The sequence below is a fragment of the Maylandia zebra genome, linkage group LG5, assembly GCF_041146795.1.
Source record: "Maylandia zebra isolate NMK-2024a linkage group LG5, Mzebra_GT3a, whole genome shotgun sequence".
In the NCBI taxonomy this organism is placed as follows: domain Eukaryota; kingdom Metazoa; phylum Chordata; class Actinopteri; order Cichliformes; family Cichlidae; genus Maylandia; species Maylandia zebra.
Genome location: NC_135171.1, coordinates 19,595,524 through 19,612,554, shown reverse-complemented (window position 1 = coordinate 19,612,554; position 17,031 = coordinate 19,595,524). Strand labels below are relative to the sequence as shown.

The following is a 17,031-nucleotide window of genomic DNA, read 5'->3' as shown; positions in this document are numbered from 1 at the left end:
TGCCTCTCTCCTCTTTGTCTCTCTCTCCTTTTATAGTAATGGGATACTTTATTGATATTCTGGGCGTCTGGGACAGAGCCATGACTCTGCAGTTATGCTATCCATTTGAAATGCACTAAACCCAGTAATCCTGTTTGAGTATGTCAGAAAAATCTGGATTTTTGTATCTCTGGATTGTAAGTTCATGGAAACACTGGTCTTGCAGATGGAACAGGTGACATACAGTGACTTTTGTTACAGCAAGCTCACAGAGTCTGTGATTTACCAAGAACAAATGATTTCTATTATACTCTAATGCACCAAGCCAATAAAGTGCAGCTTCCCAGAATTCTTCTCTTTACATTTGCTGTTTTTCCTCCAGGTGCAGACACAAAAATAAGCTACAATAGAACAAATATGTGTTGCAAGTGTAATTGCAAGGTTGCAAACTAAAAAGTCATGATATCCCACTGTGCCATTTAAGAATATTAGCTCAAACTGTGAAATCTAAGTTATAATTGAGGATTACATGATAAGCACATGGCACTGCAACAACTATAAAAAGTATGACTCAGTCTGGCGTAAATATTAAGCATTAAAAGAAGATTTGAGGCAATGCCTTCAGATCTCTCAGCAGTCTCTGTATGTGCCTGTTTGTGTAAAGCAATTTTAAGCGAGGTCTGCAGACAGTCCAGCATAAAGTTGATGTAATACAGAGCATGCTCTGTGTCGACTGGGTGTGGCACTCTTTGTGTCTCCGGTGATGCTCAATACCTCTGATAGAATCATAGCCATTCAAGTGATTACATATGTTACAACACACATGTGACACAGTCTATCATGTTATTTCCTCCTTCTAACACATATACCCACACGCCGTTACAAATAAGTCAACAGCCTTTATTCAAACTCAGTATTTTCTGATTAGATTTAAATTTGGGTTTCCTCTTCCTGAAGGATCATCTGCAGCACCCTGTAGTGTAATTAGTCTAATCTCTTTTTTTTACATCTTTCATTCACACTCACACAAACGCACTCAGTTTTGCTCTGCACTTCAGATCTGCAGCTACTGCCGAGGCCTGGCTCTCTGTGTAACAAATGGCCTGTTATCCTTGGCTCTGTAATCTAATCAACCTGCTGTATGATCAGTAATGCTTTCTTCTTTCCCTCCCCCTATTTGCACAGAGCTCATCTCACTTTCTATTGTTTCCAGATTCTGCTCCAACCAGCCAGAATGGCTTCTGTCAAAGTTTCTTATCCATCCTGAGACTACCTGCATTTTTACACTAGCTTTAACTGTGTTTATGTGAGGCACATGCACTTATGCCCACATTTAAAAAAACATCATAATCAGTGATTTTTGAGGGCGACTGTATCAATAATACTAACCACCAGCCAGATGCTGCCATTAGCATTGATCCTTCTGGTTCTCTGAGTATTCCCGAGGGGGCATGCCCTCAATGCTTCTTCTTTGACACTGTCAGGATAGAATATCTTTTCCCATTTCAACCTGCTGAACTCAGTGTGTGCATCATGTTTCAAATGAAAGCAGATATCACACTCATGTGGAAAAATAGGGAGTAAATATACTGTGCTGAGATTTCATTATCGGGGTGAAGGGAGTTCATGTATTGGGTGTGGTCTGGGATTAGATATCAGATCAAAGTTGAACAGCAGTGATCAGTGATAGCAGCACAGAGCACTACAGCATAAAAACCTAACTTATAGAAACATTTACAAATACGCATTTTTTTTGTCATTTTGTCATTTTAATTTCACTTTTAACTTTTATATTTTGCACAGGAAAAAGTCAGAATTTCTGGATGATTCTGTTGAGCTCATTCTCCCTCAGAGTGGTCGTGTTACAAGCAATATCTGACTTAGAAATGTCCCAAATCAAATATGGTAACACTTTTGGAAGTTTCAGGGTGGCAAAAATCAAAATGTGAAGAACTTTCATACAAATCGAGATACATGTGTAGGTTTAAGAAGTGAAAAATGTAGTTGTGTGAAGAATCTGATAATATCAAATGCCTTCACAACTGGTTAGTCAGTAGTTAAAGGTTTAGTTCGTTTTTTAGGTTATTAAACAGAAAGTTGTTGTTGTACTCATACATATACGTTGATCGGAGTGATGCATTCTTATGAACCGATCCATTAAAAATACATAGGAACAGGTGTTGGTTTCTGGAAACATTAATCTGTTAATGTTATGCCAGCCAGTGTTTGGGTCGAGTGTCCCTGATTGCTCAATTCTAAATACAGTATGATTACATTTTGATATTATGTGAGAATTTATTTGCTAAGTCCAACAATGTTAGCTCTACTTCATAGAAAGTTTAGCTAACAATGGCTAACATTAACAAGTTAACAGCAGGAAAAGTAGCGCTTAATGACAGAAACTTTACGCACATCCTAAACAACTCACTTCACTATTACTGTCATCACATGGAAGTGAACTACACTGACTCCTTTCACAATGTTTTGCAGCCTCTTCCAAAAATATAGAATTCAGTTGACTGCAATCTGCAGTCTACTGACATCTAGTGGTTCAATTTCACACACTGTAACTTTAAAGCAGGCATGAATGTTTGGACTGTTAAAAGGTACAAAAAAGCATTAGAAAAGGTTCAAGCAGTTCTGAATAAAATAAGATGTGGTAATACTGTGTTGTTTAGGATAACATAATGGATGCTGAAAATGTTGTTATGAATGCAAAACAGTGTGAAAAATATTTTCCATTAATATTTCCCATTAAACTGCTGGATGTGGTGGGCTGCAGCAGTGCTTATCATCATGTCCTTCTTGTAGAAGATTTTGCTGTGCTGAGGATGGATGAAGGAAACTACATCCATTTCTAGATCTGTTGCTAGGGAGTGGTGAGCAATAAAGAGTGTGTTAAATTAATCAGAGCCGTTTGGCTGCCTGGGTGGCGTCACCTCACTGACTCATCTCTGGTTTCACTGTCCGGAATAAAAGTTTGAGGCCATTAATCTAACAAAGAAAAAATGATATTGGACCTCCTGAATCTTTCAGTGGAGCTGGGTGACAGCACCAAATGTATCTTGCTTTGGGACAAGTGGTGAGATTGTAGTAACAGCTACAATGCTGTGAGGGCTGCGATATATATCATCAGTGAAAAACAATCGCCTCCCAGAAGGGCTATTGGGTCGTGTCTTGGCTGAGTAGCATGTCAGGAATGAATGGGAGTGATTGAACAGGACTGAGAACATGTGACCAGGAGACATGTTAATGGCTGAGCATGATTAATGGCTGCATTTGGTCATTAGTGTAATGGAGCAGCACAGTCGTGAGCAAGCTGTAGGAAGGATATTCATTTGGAATCTTGTTTATGCAATTTAAGTGAGACAGTTAAAGGACATGTGGAGCAGTGCACATATGCACATGCTGCATATGCATATTAACTCTTCCCCTTGGCTTCCCTTTCACGCCATGTCTTTCTTCTATATAAAGCCTCTTCCATTGAAGATTGCAGCCATGACGTCAGCCTTTTCTCCTTTACTGCAGCGTGTCATACATGAACCTTACTATCACCCTTGCTTTGTTCCTTCGGTGCCTGAGTGTAGCCTGCTGTGTTATAGTAAATCATTTTACTCCAGTGGAGAATGATATTGATAGTAATCATTTTTTCAGTGCACTCAGCTACAGCGTTATTACAACCACAGTACTTCCTGACCACACATTTCATAATGTTGTAGTCCAAACAAGGCATCCTGCGTATTTTGTCATAGATTTTTGAGTGCCATGTATTAGTTTCTACTTAAGAAAACTGCTGTTTGGTGTTGGGGAAAGTACTTTGAGTTGATTTTGCATTGTTCCAGGTACTTTACATGCGAGTACCATTTTCAATCAGGGCTTTTTCTTTCAAGCTTAACAGGATGTTTTTTTAATTGTGTGGATTGTAGATCTGCAAATTTAAGAAGCTTCTTATCTTTACACATGCAGCACGTATTCCAGCTCTTGAGCTATCGTCACTGTAGCTTTCCTGACCTACAGATTAATGTTATCACTTGAATTTTGTAAACTCACCTGCCACAACACACCTGTTCAGCTGCTTTTTACTGCAAATATCATTCAGTCATGTGGTAGCAACTCAGTGCACTTTGCCATGTAGACATGGTCAAGCAAATGACCTGTAAAGTTCAAACTGAGCACCTGGATGAGGAAGAAAGTTGATTTAAGTGACTTTGAACTTGGCCTGGTTGTTGGTACCAGGTGTCTGAGTATTTCAGAAACTGCTGATCTACTTGGATTTTCAACACAGCCATCTGGTCTGAAAAAGAAAAATATCCAGTGAGCGGCAGGTCTCTGGGTGAAAATGCCTTGTTGATGTCAGAGGTCAGAGGAGAATGGCTATGCTGTTTTGAACCACAATAGTAACCTAATTACAACCAAGATATACAGAAGAGCATCTGTGAATACACAAAATATCAAATCAGCGCCAGAGGATCAGACGGGTGCCACTGCTGTCAGCCAAGGACAGGAAACTGAAGTTATAATTCTCAAGGACTTAATAAAATTAGATAATAGAAGATTAGAAAAACCGTATTTGGTCCGAGTCCCAAATTCTGCTCATTATTCAGATGGTAAGGTCAAAAGTGGGTATAAACAATCTAAAAGCATCAAGCATCAGTTTCAGAATGACTGAAAAAAATCAGGCAAACAAACAATGGTGATAAAGTTCCATTTTATTAGTTTCAGGGTATCAAATGATGTTCAGTTATACATTTTTTCTCATTTATATTGTAAAGACATTGAATGGAAATGTGCTAGTATTGATTTTCCAATAGGTTTAGTATATGCAGGCCACAAATAAGAGAATATGTTATGACTTCTCTAAACTATCAGGTCCAATTAATACAAATATTATGGATCAAAATAAATATCAGTTTCCACTTCAAATGCTTGAACACCTTAAACACACTTTTACAGTTCCACAGGTACTCCTGGTTCCTACATATCTTGTACATGGGGCTTCTTTTCACCTCATTGGTTCTGGTTTAATGGCAGGGAGTTACAGTGTCAGAGACAGTACAGACAGTATTCTGTTTATAGGCGATATGTTAGCAAATATTGTTGATGTTGAGTGAATTTATTAACGACAGTATTCACACAATCCTTCCCTGAAGCAGTGGACGGCTCTCTCCTGGTGACTGTCTACTCAGCAAGTTCCACAAGAGCAAAGGCACTGATGTTACTGCAGAGATGCCTCCATTATTAGCACGGTCTTCTCTCAGTGGCTGGTACTGCTTGAAACGCCTGTTTAGAAAAATTGCACTTACAGCAATATCACTTAGACAATCAAAATCAACATCAATCAGGAGCAAGCTGACAACTGTCTTTTTACACTGTCGCTAACTTGGTTTACCCCCTCCAAAACAAAACAGGTGGTGGGTCTGACTGTTAAACTGATTGCTAATTGGCTAACAACTTGTAAACCAGACAGATATTCCTCGTTTTTGGAACATAGTGTAACTAAGATTTACAATTACAGATAATAATTTTATTAAATATGGCATGAGCAAAGAAGCCCATAAACTTGGCAAGAAAGTGTTTGCAGAGGTCAGAACAGGAAACTGTTTTCCCATAGACTTCTATAGGACTGGAAGTCTTTGTGTAACCACAGCTATCGCCATCTGGTGGCCTTCAGAGAGAATGCAGGTTTAAGGCACTTAAGCTTAAACCTGCTGTGGTTTCATTTTTCTGGTTTTATAATGCCTGTGGGCTGCTCTCAGTCTTTGTGTCAAACTCAGCTAACACACCAGGCTGGCTAAGACACTTAATGTAGGAGACAGAGGCCTAAAGTGGGTCGAATCAGTTTTCTTATCTAATTCTTGCAAAGAGAAACTGTAACTTATTGTATGATTCCACTGATGAAGGTAAAATTTATACTGGATGTCGTAATATATGATTTATAATGCAATAAGCAGCCACTTGTGATGTTCCAAAGGAATCTATCCTTGGCCCTTTACTCCACCTATAACTGTTTATGCAATATTTAAAATGTAATATGAATATTCAGTTTTCCTGGTCAGCTTGACGTGGCTTTTTAAATTAGGAATGCGTGGTCATTGCATGCACATTGATCTATGATTCCTGCGTAACATGCAAAGAATTGTTGACTGTAAGAATGTTTCCTAAGTTTACCTGTACATCAAACCAATACAGCAGACGACACAGGCGAGAACCATAACACCGAGCACCGTAGCAGCAGTTCCAGCTGGTGAACCACCGGAGGCTGAAAATGAAGCATGTAATGAGAAGAAATGAGAAAAAAACCTCTGTAAATTAGCTCATTTTAGTTTCTGGTTGTTGTTTTTCCTTTTACTCACCTACTGACACACTGACTCTTGCACTTGCCATGGCAAGACTGACATCATTAGTCAGAGAGACATTAAGGCAGAATACTCCAGAGTCATTGAAGAACTGACGAAGGATCATCTGACAGTCTGGAGAGGGTGAGGCTGCATTACAGATGGTTTGCACCGGCGTGATACAGTCAGCGTCAGAGATAACAGTGCAGACCTCACTTGGCAGACTACAGGAAGGAGAGATTGAGGATGCAGAGATGTTGTTTCAAGGGAAAAAAAGATGACTTGATGTATTAACTCGATGTAGATAAACAAAAAAAATAACACATAACAGTATATTATGATAGTTTATGTTTGTTGGACTGTGTTGATACTATAATGTTGTTGTCTGTAAATTTGTACATTGATTCATTAAAGTGGTCGGTTCGAGTTCGACAGGTGTTTGGATCGCATGTGTCTCAAGTTTTAATGAGAAGTCACAATGATTAGAAACTTACCTCACTGAATGTTTTTGGATTGAGTGCAGTGTGAATAGAGATAGTCTTTAAAACTCCAGACTAAACTAAACTTCTATTGATTTAGCTTGTGCAGAGTCTTGATGAATGTTTTACTCACCTTCCCTGACAGGAAATAGTGACGTCCACAGCATTTTGATCCAACGCCGTCTCCAGTGACACAACGTTGGCCACTTGTACAATCTCGACACTTTCGATACCCTCTGCAGGTTTGAAACAGGATGAAAGAGAGATTTTAATATTACTAAAACTCTTTCTGTTAAAGCATTAGTGTCCTGTATATTATAGTATATATATCTGGACATGTGCAGAGGAGGGAAAGTGGACATACTGGGAAAAAGGTGTGGAATATGAGGCTACCAGGCAGAAGGAAAAGAGGAAGACCAAAGAGGAGGATCATGGATATAGTGATGGAGGACAAGCAGAGTGTTAGTATGACAAAGGAGGACGCTAAGGATAGGGACCCACTGTAAAGGGTGCAGGCTAAAGAAGAAGACTGTTGTGACTTACGAACAACATCGACAGATGTAGCGAGGGAGCCGTAGCGGTAGACCATACAGTCAGCTGTCAGCTCTGGTGCTTGTCGTTTAGCCACAACGAGGGCAACCTGAGCTGGATCTGCTTCCATTTCAATCTGAACTTCACCTTCGGCTGGCGCAGCCTCGTCTTCAACTGCTCGTGGAAAAAAAACAGAGGATTGTGTTAACAGTTCTGGTAGAAGAGGAATTGTTTCCTTTCTTTATGGGTGTTTGAATTTACAGTATGTGCTCACCTGCTGCAGTAGCTGCAACTTCATTCTCAGTTTCTACTGCTTCCACTTCTGCATTAACTACAGCTTCTTCTACAGCTGTGGGTTCAGTGGCAGCAGGCGCAACAACATTATCAGCAGGGGCTTGTGTTTCAGCTAGCGCAACCTCTGCAGCAGCAGTAGCCTCTACAGCTTCAACACCATCTGCAGCTTCTTCCTCTGTAGCTCCGTCTGTGATGGGAGCAACAGTGATGATGTCAGCCACCTCGACTTCTCCTTCTGCAACAGGGGCAACTGAGGCAGCAGCAGCATCAATCACAGCTACATCTTCAGTGGCAACTGTAACCCCTGCAGTATCATCTGCAGCAGCCGTATCAGCATCTGCTGGCTCTTCGGCTCCTGGTGCAACGGTGGCAGCAGGCACCTCTGCATCAGCTGCCTCCTGCTCTACCTCTGCGGCAGGAGCAGCAGTGTTGGCGGCAACAACGGCTGTATCTATTGCTGCAGGGGCCACCGAGGCAACTACCACGACCTCTGTGTCGGCATCAGCAGCCGCTTCTCCATCGTCTGTGTTTGCGTCTGCGGGCTGCACAGAAGCAGCCACTGGAGTGGCGTCTGTGGCGACAACATCCACAGCTATTGTATCTCCTCCTTCAACTGGGACAGCAGGGACAGCTGCCTGGCTGGAGGCCATAACAACTACTGCTGGGGCAGCAGAGGCATCAACAGGACCGGCTGAAAGAAAGCACAAAGCTACTGAGCGAAACAGCATACATGTAGAAGGTAAAGAGTAGACTGATGAGTTTTGAGATCTCACCAGCAGTGGGGTTTCCACAGTTATTGGGGATGCTCGCCATCAGAACCACCTGAGGCCTAAAGGTCCCGGCTTCAATGTATGTGTGTGTGACCATGTGCTCCCTGGAGATCAGAGTTCCACTGTTGTCACCAAAGTCCCAAGTGAAGCTGATCTCTGCATTGTTAAGGTACTGGCTGGGATCGTGGATGTTGACGGTGAAGCCAATAGCCTGGTTCTGGATGAAGTTCTGGTCGTTCTGATTTACATCATTGATTTGGGCCAGAGATATGGTAAATGGAACCTGGTCTAATGACGGAGCAAAAAACAAAGAGCTGTCATGATGAGAGCTCTGAAAAGAAAGAAATACAGGATCATTTCCCTCAAATCGGAGCTTAGAGACTGTTTCAGTGGTCACCTGTGATGGTGAAGACTGTAGAGGCATATCCGAGGGGGATAAACCTGTTTCTGCCACGGCAGTGATAGATGACGACTTCCATGTTGTAGGAGCCCAGGGGAATGTTGTCTGTACCAATGGTGAGTGAAGAGGACGGTCCATCTGCCACCTGCCAGTAACGCCCTAAAACACAGTCACATTAGGGTGATTTAGAGGACAGTAGCACAATAATCAGTGAAGCCTGACATACAGGGTGGGGTCGAGGTGATGCTCGCCACATAATCTGCACATGATGAACATGGAAAAATGGGAAGCACTTGGTCCGAAATATCTCTTGTTTCAAATAGTGTTAATATCACAACATCAATTTTGTTTTAATGAAAACATTTAAGCAACTTATTTTTCATGACCTGACTGATACAGATGAGATAAAGAATAGTCCCATACAGTGAAGATTTAATTTTTTACATCTATTAGTAATCATTTATACTTTCTAGCCATCACCTTCATCCCAAAGTTGTGAAAATCTTTGTTTACAACAGTTAAAAAATAAAGTTAAGCACAACAAACATTTAAGTAGCTCAAACAAGCAGGTATTATATGAGGTATATGACTGAATATGGTTTCACAACTCCATACACAGTTCCGTGTATGGAGTTGTGAAATCATGCAATGGTTGTGTAGCAGGCAGAGAGAGGACTCAAATGTAGGACTCTGCAGACAGACGTCAACTCACTGGCAAATGGCAGATATAACTAAAAGTAAAAATGTAAAGTTGGAGCAAGCCGACTGAAAAAAGCTAGGATGAAACAGTATAGTACTAGAACATAAATCACTTCATAAACCAGCGAAACCCCAAACACTGGTTCATCAACCCAGGAACCATGACACAGTTTCTTGAAAATTGCTTAAAACTTTCTGTTTTCATAGTAAAAGTTGCTGCATCTGTTCTTACTCTAACCATATGGAATCACATTATGCCATTTTTTTGTTTATTAAATTTTTCTCCCAAGTTTTGCTAATCAGAAAAAAAAGATAATAAAGATTCTGGGATACTGCAGCCTCGTCATTATGGACGGGCCTCGGGGGTCTGATAAAGTCCCTGTGCCCCCTCAGCAGAGTTCTGCTGATAGACTTCGACTGTAAGTTAAGTTAGCAAAAAAAAAAAACCAAAACATATTGCTATAAGTTATTGCAGTGCAAGGAGGACACTGAGCAGATGGATGGAGGTCAGACTTTGGGATGCACCCCTTATGTTTCTTTGAAACTTCAAGCATGACCGTACTCAAAATTTCCAAAACGAGTCAATGCGTTGACGTTACTCCACGCTTACACTCAACAGTTCAACTGTGTGATGAATTCACTGAAGCGCTCTGGCACCCGAGGACCTAAGAAGTATATTTATGCACTTTTATAGCTGTGGCTACATCTCCTTATGAGTCTACTGTGCGTATTTGGTTGATCCCTGTGCCCCTCTGTCAGAGTTGGTAGCCCGGCCAGTTCATTCAGTCTTTTGCAGAGGCTGTGTAGTTGTAACTTACCCCATGTTTTCCACACAAACACATAGTGGGGCTTCCCGTTCTGGCTCCTGTTGAAAGGTGTGCCATCGGGGAAAACTCCAGTCCAATCAGTGTCCCGGTCTGGATACACAGCCTGACCCTCCTCATACTGTTTACCTGACACAGACAGTAACCATTAATCAAACATGCAGCAGGAAGACATATCTGGTACATTACAACTATAAGACTTTAGTTTAACTATTGAAAAAACTACAAAATTGGTTCTGCAAAAGTTAAGTTGCTAATATTACATCTCTGGTACTGGCTAATGCCTCTACTTTAAACCCCCCTTGGTAAGAAGGTTTCCTACCATCGACGGTGCAGTTATTTGCCCAGACCACCTCTCCTCCTGGGAGCACCGTCTGGTTTGGTGGGAAATTCAGATTAATAGTGAAGCCTGCTTTTGCTCCAGTCAGGGTGGGGGCATCATTCTTGAGAGCGAAGGTTACGTTACCACCTGAAAAATAACATGTCTTGTGAGTTAGCATCTTATGATCTTAGTTTTTTTTTTCTTTAATGAAAAGAAAAATCAGTGAGCTCACCCAACCAGCAGTTTCTGAATCTTGGGTCTCCATCACTCCACACCGGGTACATGCGGGAGTTCCATGATCGATAACGAGTGAAGTGACTTCTCTGCCCTGTAAGAATTCATTGAAACTCTTTAGAAAAAAAATAGCACCATGCACCAAGTGTTATTCTGCCAGCTCCCACAACTTTAATTATGCCCATTAAATGCAGATACACATTCAGCTCAACATTGTAATCAAGTTAAACTTTTACATTGTAGACATAATTCTAAGTATGTGTATATTTGTCAAGATAAGGTGCAGTCTGCTCATGTTTCTTGGTATTGTTAAGGTGGAGGGGTGTCAGGGTTCTTGGCAGTGTGAGTCACAGGACCTGCAATCCCCCTCAATCCCTTTCATGTGACTATCAGCTGAGCAGCAACATCAGTAATCCCAGTGAGAGGAATGAGGGCTCCCAGACACTGACTCACTGCCCTTTTCTCCCAGATAGTGATGTGTTAGTGAATATGAAAAAGACACTCTGATATCTTTTTTAGATATCAAAGCCTAAAATATACCCACTGTGACATGATTAATGATTTTCAGAACTTAGAAGATAAAAATACCATTTTAGACTTTATAAATCACCTTTGAAATCCTAGAAGTCTAAAGTCATTAATCAAAATTGGCATAAAACATAGTGTAATGGTATGAAATTGGACTGTGAAAATGTGTTTCGGGCACCTCCTTTTAACAGAGTGGAGAGTGTGCTGGCATGAAACAAGCGTTAAATAGCTATCCAAAGAAAAGCTAAGCTTAAACAAGCTTGTAATCGGTGGGCATGAAGAAATGCGTTGATTTACTTCAGTCACAGTAATCCAGAGTAATCACTTTGCCTCTGCTGGTACAAAGTTCATGCATCACACATAGCAAATCACCCTGTCTTAACACGAATTCATATTTAGCTCCCCAAATACTGTATTTTTTATCCCATCAGGTGAATAATATTTTTTTAATTTATTTGTAGTTTTCCTATTTTTCTCTTTCATAAAAGTGGGCAATGAAATCAGTATAATCCTGCAGGCTAAAAAAAACAACAACATTAAAAAGGTGCTTTTAAAAGCCATTACCCTTTTTACCTCCTTATATGATCTTTTCTAAGAGTAAATATCAACGAAGTTACTTTTTTCTTGTTCAGAGGTATACCTTTAGAAGAAAGAGTTATAAAACACACATTAAACAACAATTTGGTGTTCGTTCTTGTCTGTAATTTTGGATGTATACTCACTGGTTGCAGATATTGTAGTAGCAAATGCTAAAACAAGCAGCACCAAAGTTTTCATCGTGTGTTTGGTTTTCTCTCCTCTCTGAGCCCTGATCCTCGCCCTGCAGTCCTGATCCCCAACTCAACTCCCAGAGACTTAACAAAAGTCTCCTTACCCTCTTTAAGAAGGGCCTGGACCTCAATTACCATAAAGTTTCTTCTACCCTCTGACATCACTCTACAAATTGGCACCTCCCCCTCTTTAGGAAGAGTAAGTTGAGTTTTATTAGCTTCAGTTGTATTTGGCAAAACTGTGACTTTTATTCATAACTTTTGCTATTGATAAAGTTGTATTATTACATTTTTAATCTTACCTGAGCTAGCTGGTTTATTTCCTTTGAACTGTTGTCATTGGAGAACTTCATGTTAGCCATATTTCATCAGCCTTTTTTCAGATTCTGCTTGTTAGTGTCTGAAATCTCCAGAACTCAAGAAACTGTACAGAGAACATATTTGTGGATAAAGTGCATGTTAATAATTCACATCCTTAATAAGTGCATACTGGAAAAATCAATGGCTCCTGTCTGGACATTGTAAATACAAATGTTTGCAATACTTGTTTCAGGATGGAGTGTGGAGAGCTGTGTGCAAAGCTCGATGCATGTCTGTGTTTGACATATGACCTTACAGTTATGTGGGTATGGGCATCACAAGATGAGTGTGTGGACTGCAGATCAATAGCATCCTTTTATTTCCTCTGTATCCCGGTGTTCACCTCGGGCTGCTGCAGCTCAGAGAATATGCAGCATAGATGACACACCCAAGCTCAGATCTCAGACGGTGCAGAGTTTCATGCAGCAGAGGATCGCAAATACTTTGGCAGAAATGGCGTTATTCTGGAAATAATAATTTTCTCAGCAAAAATAAGTCAAACATTAAAAGTTCATTCTGAAGGACATCTTACTGTAATACCTAGCTCCAACACTGGGAGCTGTTGTGTGAAAATGCTGTTAAGTACACCAAATTATAAGTTCAGCTTTGCCTGTGATCATTTCCAGGAAGACTCTTGTATGGAGACTGGGCTGCTCAGCTGCTGCTGATTTGTTTGGATCTGTGTGTTGTGGCCACTTGAGCTGTTGAAGTGATGCAGTGGTTTCCTCCCACAGTTAAAAGATAGAAACTAATATCTCACAGGCATGTTGTTTGCAATTTTGAAATCAGAAGATATTAAAGTAATTAATAAGGCTATGGTGGATTTCATTTGGGCAGGAAGAAAACCCAAAATTAAATTGGAGACACAACAGTTACTGACAGATCTGGGCGGGTGGGGAGTGCCAAACAGGAAATTACGTTCTCTCAATACAAGCGAGGATTCTCTCTTCCTGGATACATGAACATTCTGATCTGCCATGGCTAAATATTGAGGAAGTATTATGTAAACCATCCTCGCCTGTTAACTTTCCAGGGAAACGCCTTAATGACTTACCTCACGTAATAAAGCATAACCCACTGATATATAATGCTATGTGGACGTGGGGAAAACTGAGAACACTTTTTAGCAGTAGTCTTCCGTTTAATATTTTGTCAACGCTTATAAATAATCCAGACCTTCTGCCGCAAAACAAAGGATCGAGTTTTGTGGGATGGCATAAAGTAGGTGTAAAGAGGTTTTATGACCTCTTTAAACATGGTGAGTTTAAATCCTTTGAATCCCTGAAGTCCCAGTATTCTAGGTCAAATACTGAGTTTTATAAGTGTTTGCAATTGAGAAATTATATGTTAAATATATGCTAAATCATTACAAATCTCAACAGCCTCTTTTCGGTTGGAGAAATTTATACTGGTTAATAGGGAGCATAAACATTTTGTATCAAAGTTTTGTCATCATTGATGTTATGACTCTGATCAGGCTGGGACATTATATTGATGCTCCCGAATTTTTGTGGACAAATGGAGGAAACCACTGGATGTAAAGCATAAGGCCCGAGGGCCAGAATCGACCTGTCAAACACTCCAATCCGTCTCACCTGATGGCTTAGGATATTGTGAAGGAAGGCATAACTTTTGGACTTTTAACTATATTTTCACAAGTTTTACAGCTTTTCCTACTGATAAAGAATTTGATGGCAAGACTTAAAACAGTTGGGACATGGGGGAAAAAAGGCTGGAAAAGTAAGTGTTACTAAAAAGAAACAGCTGGAGGAAAATTTTGCAGCTAATTAGTTTAACTGCCAACAAATCAGTTACATGATTGGGTATAAAAAGAGCATCTTGGAGTTGCAGAAGGGAAGAGGAAAAAAGTAAGCTTGAGGCCAAAAATCAGCACCACTGCATTAACAACATGATTCTGTCATGGAAATGACTGCAGGAGCTCAGGAACACTTCCAGAACTCATTATCTGTGAAGACATGGTCCACAAATGCTGCCGTCGTCTCTGGGATAAAGATCACTTAAAATTTACTGATGCAAAATTTCAAACTGTTCTGCAGTCAGAGGAATCAAGATTTGGAAAATCTCTGGACTAAAGAGGAGAAAGGGTTTTTTTTTTTTCACTTTAAACAATTTAATGTTTTCAGTTTTAATTGAAAATAAAACGTGAGTTTATTAGATCTGCAAATTTTCTAAATTTGTTTTTATTTTCATTTTTTACAGCTTCCCGACTGAGGTTGTGTTTCAGAAAACTGTTAAAGAGGAGGAAAAACAGTTTTCAGACTAATTTTTTACTTATTACACACGAAATTCCTTCAGGTATAACAAGTAACATGTTAAATCAGTAAGAAGGTAAAGTGTTTTTATTATCCCCCACTTTCAAATTTTCTATTTTCAGTTGTTTTATTAATTGTTTGTTTGGCTTTTTTGTTTTCTTATTTCCACTTTGTGTAGATAAATTCTTATACATTATACAGAGTCATACGGAGTCATTTTGACAGTGACTGGTGGCTTTCCCAGTAATGTTCTCTCATGCCCGTGAGACTATTCAGGCTGCACTACATGTGACCCCTCATGCGCTACTCAACAGAGTTCAGGAGGAGAAAACGGCCTCACAAGGAGCACCTGACTTAACATACCACATACCACAAATAGGCTTATTTAGCCTCCACTTTTTATTATCTTAATAAATTTGTTCCTGGGTTTCGGGGAATTTATGGAATTAACACAGAACCTTGTTTTGTGAAATCTGATCATTTTCTGCACAAATTATTTGACATTATAAATATTTCTCATTTGCACTTAATAACAAGGCCAGTAAAGCCTGGAATCCTCAAAAACTATTTCAGCACAATCAATATAGAGCGTGTCAACAAAACTGAAGTCAAACAGTCACACAGGCTTCTCTTTTCACGCACTATTAGAAACCGAGGGATGTGATTTAGAACTGACCCCCAACCAGATCAATAAAGCCATCTGGTATATGAAAAGTACCAGACTAGACAGTCAAATCAGTTCATGACCACAGCAGCCATCAGTAGTCATTCGGTGTGTTCAAATGGCTTAAAACAAACTCTCCTCATTTTTTTTTTCATCGTTTGTATTTTTCTACTAGACACAAAAAGAAGATTTGCCTAAAGAGAAACCACAAACCAAGGTAAACACGTACAGCACAACTACTTCTACAAACACGAAGCTTCCACTGATACATGATGGAGCAGAACAATCAGCAGGCTAATCTGCTGTACGCAGGACCTGCGCCAAGGCTGCTTATGATTCACCATCAGATTATTCAGGCTGTGGGAGATCTCCTGACAGGAAACTTGCTTCCTAATTACCTCTGTCCACACAGATTATGAAACCAACTCCTCTAAACTGCAGGGAGAACAGGGAAAATCTGAATCCTCCTCCTGACAGATAAATATTCAGACAAGTTACATGCGTCACTTTCTGTGGATCAGTCGTAATTTTACTGATCAGTGATCATCTACAGGAGAAACTTAGTACAGCCGACACAATGAAATGAGAACTAACATCTTTGTGGTGCTCAAAGACGTCACTTCACATATAAATATGCAACGTGGAGACGTGTTGGGCCTGCGGGCTTCGATCATGTGCAGTACTGGAATGAATGCTTTCTGTGTCTCTTAGCACCAAATGAGGGTGTTTCTTCATGCTGCAGGGGGAACCTACTGACTTAAACACAATTGCGGTTAAAATTTCAGATCAATATTGACCTTCTTTAAAGCGGACATCTGGCATACCAGAGAAAAACACGGGTGTTAGCGATAACATTAACAATGAATGTGTGTCTTTAAACAACTGCAGCATAATCATATAACACCAGATTAGATCTACTCATAATTTTGCTAATGTGATAAGTCAAAAATACTCTTACCATCACTAAATCCTTACAGATTTAAAGGTTTGTGACATTGGTACTGTGAAATAATTAGTACCAACAACCATGCCACATTTAAATTCACCTTACCCACCTGTTTCTCTCATTCTGATGTCTAGTTTGAATTTCCGCGGGTCGCTTTGAACATGTATATGTGCCCAAATGCACTGGGTTGCTGTTATGTGATTGGCTGATATTTATTTGCATTAATGAGCAGTTCAACCTGTTTGCCGAATTAGGATGATGGTGAGTGTATAACTCTATATAACAAAGTGTTGTATTTGACAGATACTTTATCATAGCCAACAAGTCTGATTTAAAAAAATGGTACAGCTTATCCCCTGGTTAGAGGCTAGCTCAGGGTTCCTGTTCACAAACCACAAGCGAGCTTTAACTGGTACCCAGCAGGTCATTTTGGTCCCTGAGGTGAAGAAAGTGTTAAATCCAGTTGCCCCTTTGAAAGAACACAAAGGATCTGCAGGTGGACACACATTACCAGACCTTTTTCAAAGGTATTATTTGAGTACAGATGTGTCCTATTACACTATATCAGATCCATCACTATGTCTGTTAATTAGTTTAGTTTTTCAATCAAAACAGAGAGCAAG

General features: G+C 40.1%; 1 protein-coding gene across 1 annotated transcript; it reads right to left on the bottom strand.

The window, feature by feature from the left end:
• Positions 1 to 4,670: 4,670 nt before the first annotated feature.
• pmela (premelanosome protein a) lies at positions 4,671 to 12,264 on the bottom strand. The gene is made up of 12 exons (XM_004545000.5): positions 12,118 to 12,264; positions 10,866 to 10,961; positions 10,634 to 10,780; positions 10,306 to 10,440; positions 8,786 to 8,947; positions 8,392 to 8,676; positions 7,599 to 8,309; positions 7,337 to 7,498; positions 6,927 to 7,029; positions 6,333 to 6,538; positions 6,148 to 6,238; positions 4,671 to 5,259 (listed from the first exon to the last, which is right to left on the bottom strand). The coding sequence occupies exons 1-12, from the start codon at positions 12,170 to 12,172 to the stop codon at positions 5,109 to 5,111; spliced, it is 2,304 nt and encodes a 767-aa protein (XP_004545057.2). The 5' UTR covers positions 12,173 to 12,264; the 3' UTR covers positions 4,671 to 5,108.
• Positions 12,265 to 17,031: the final 4,767 nt, after the last annotated feature.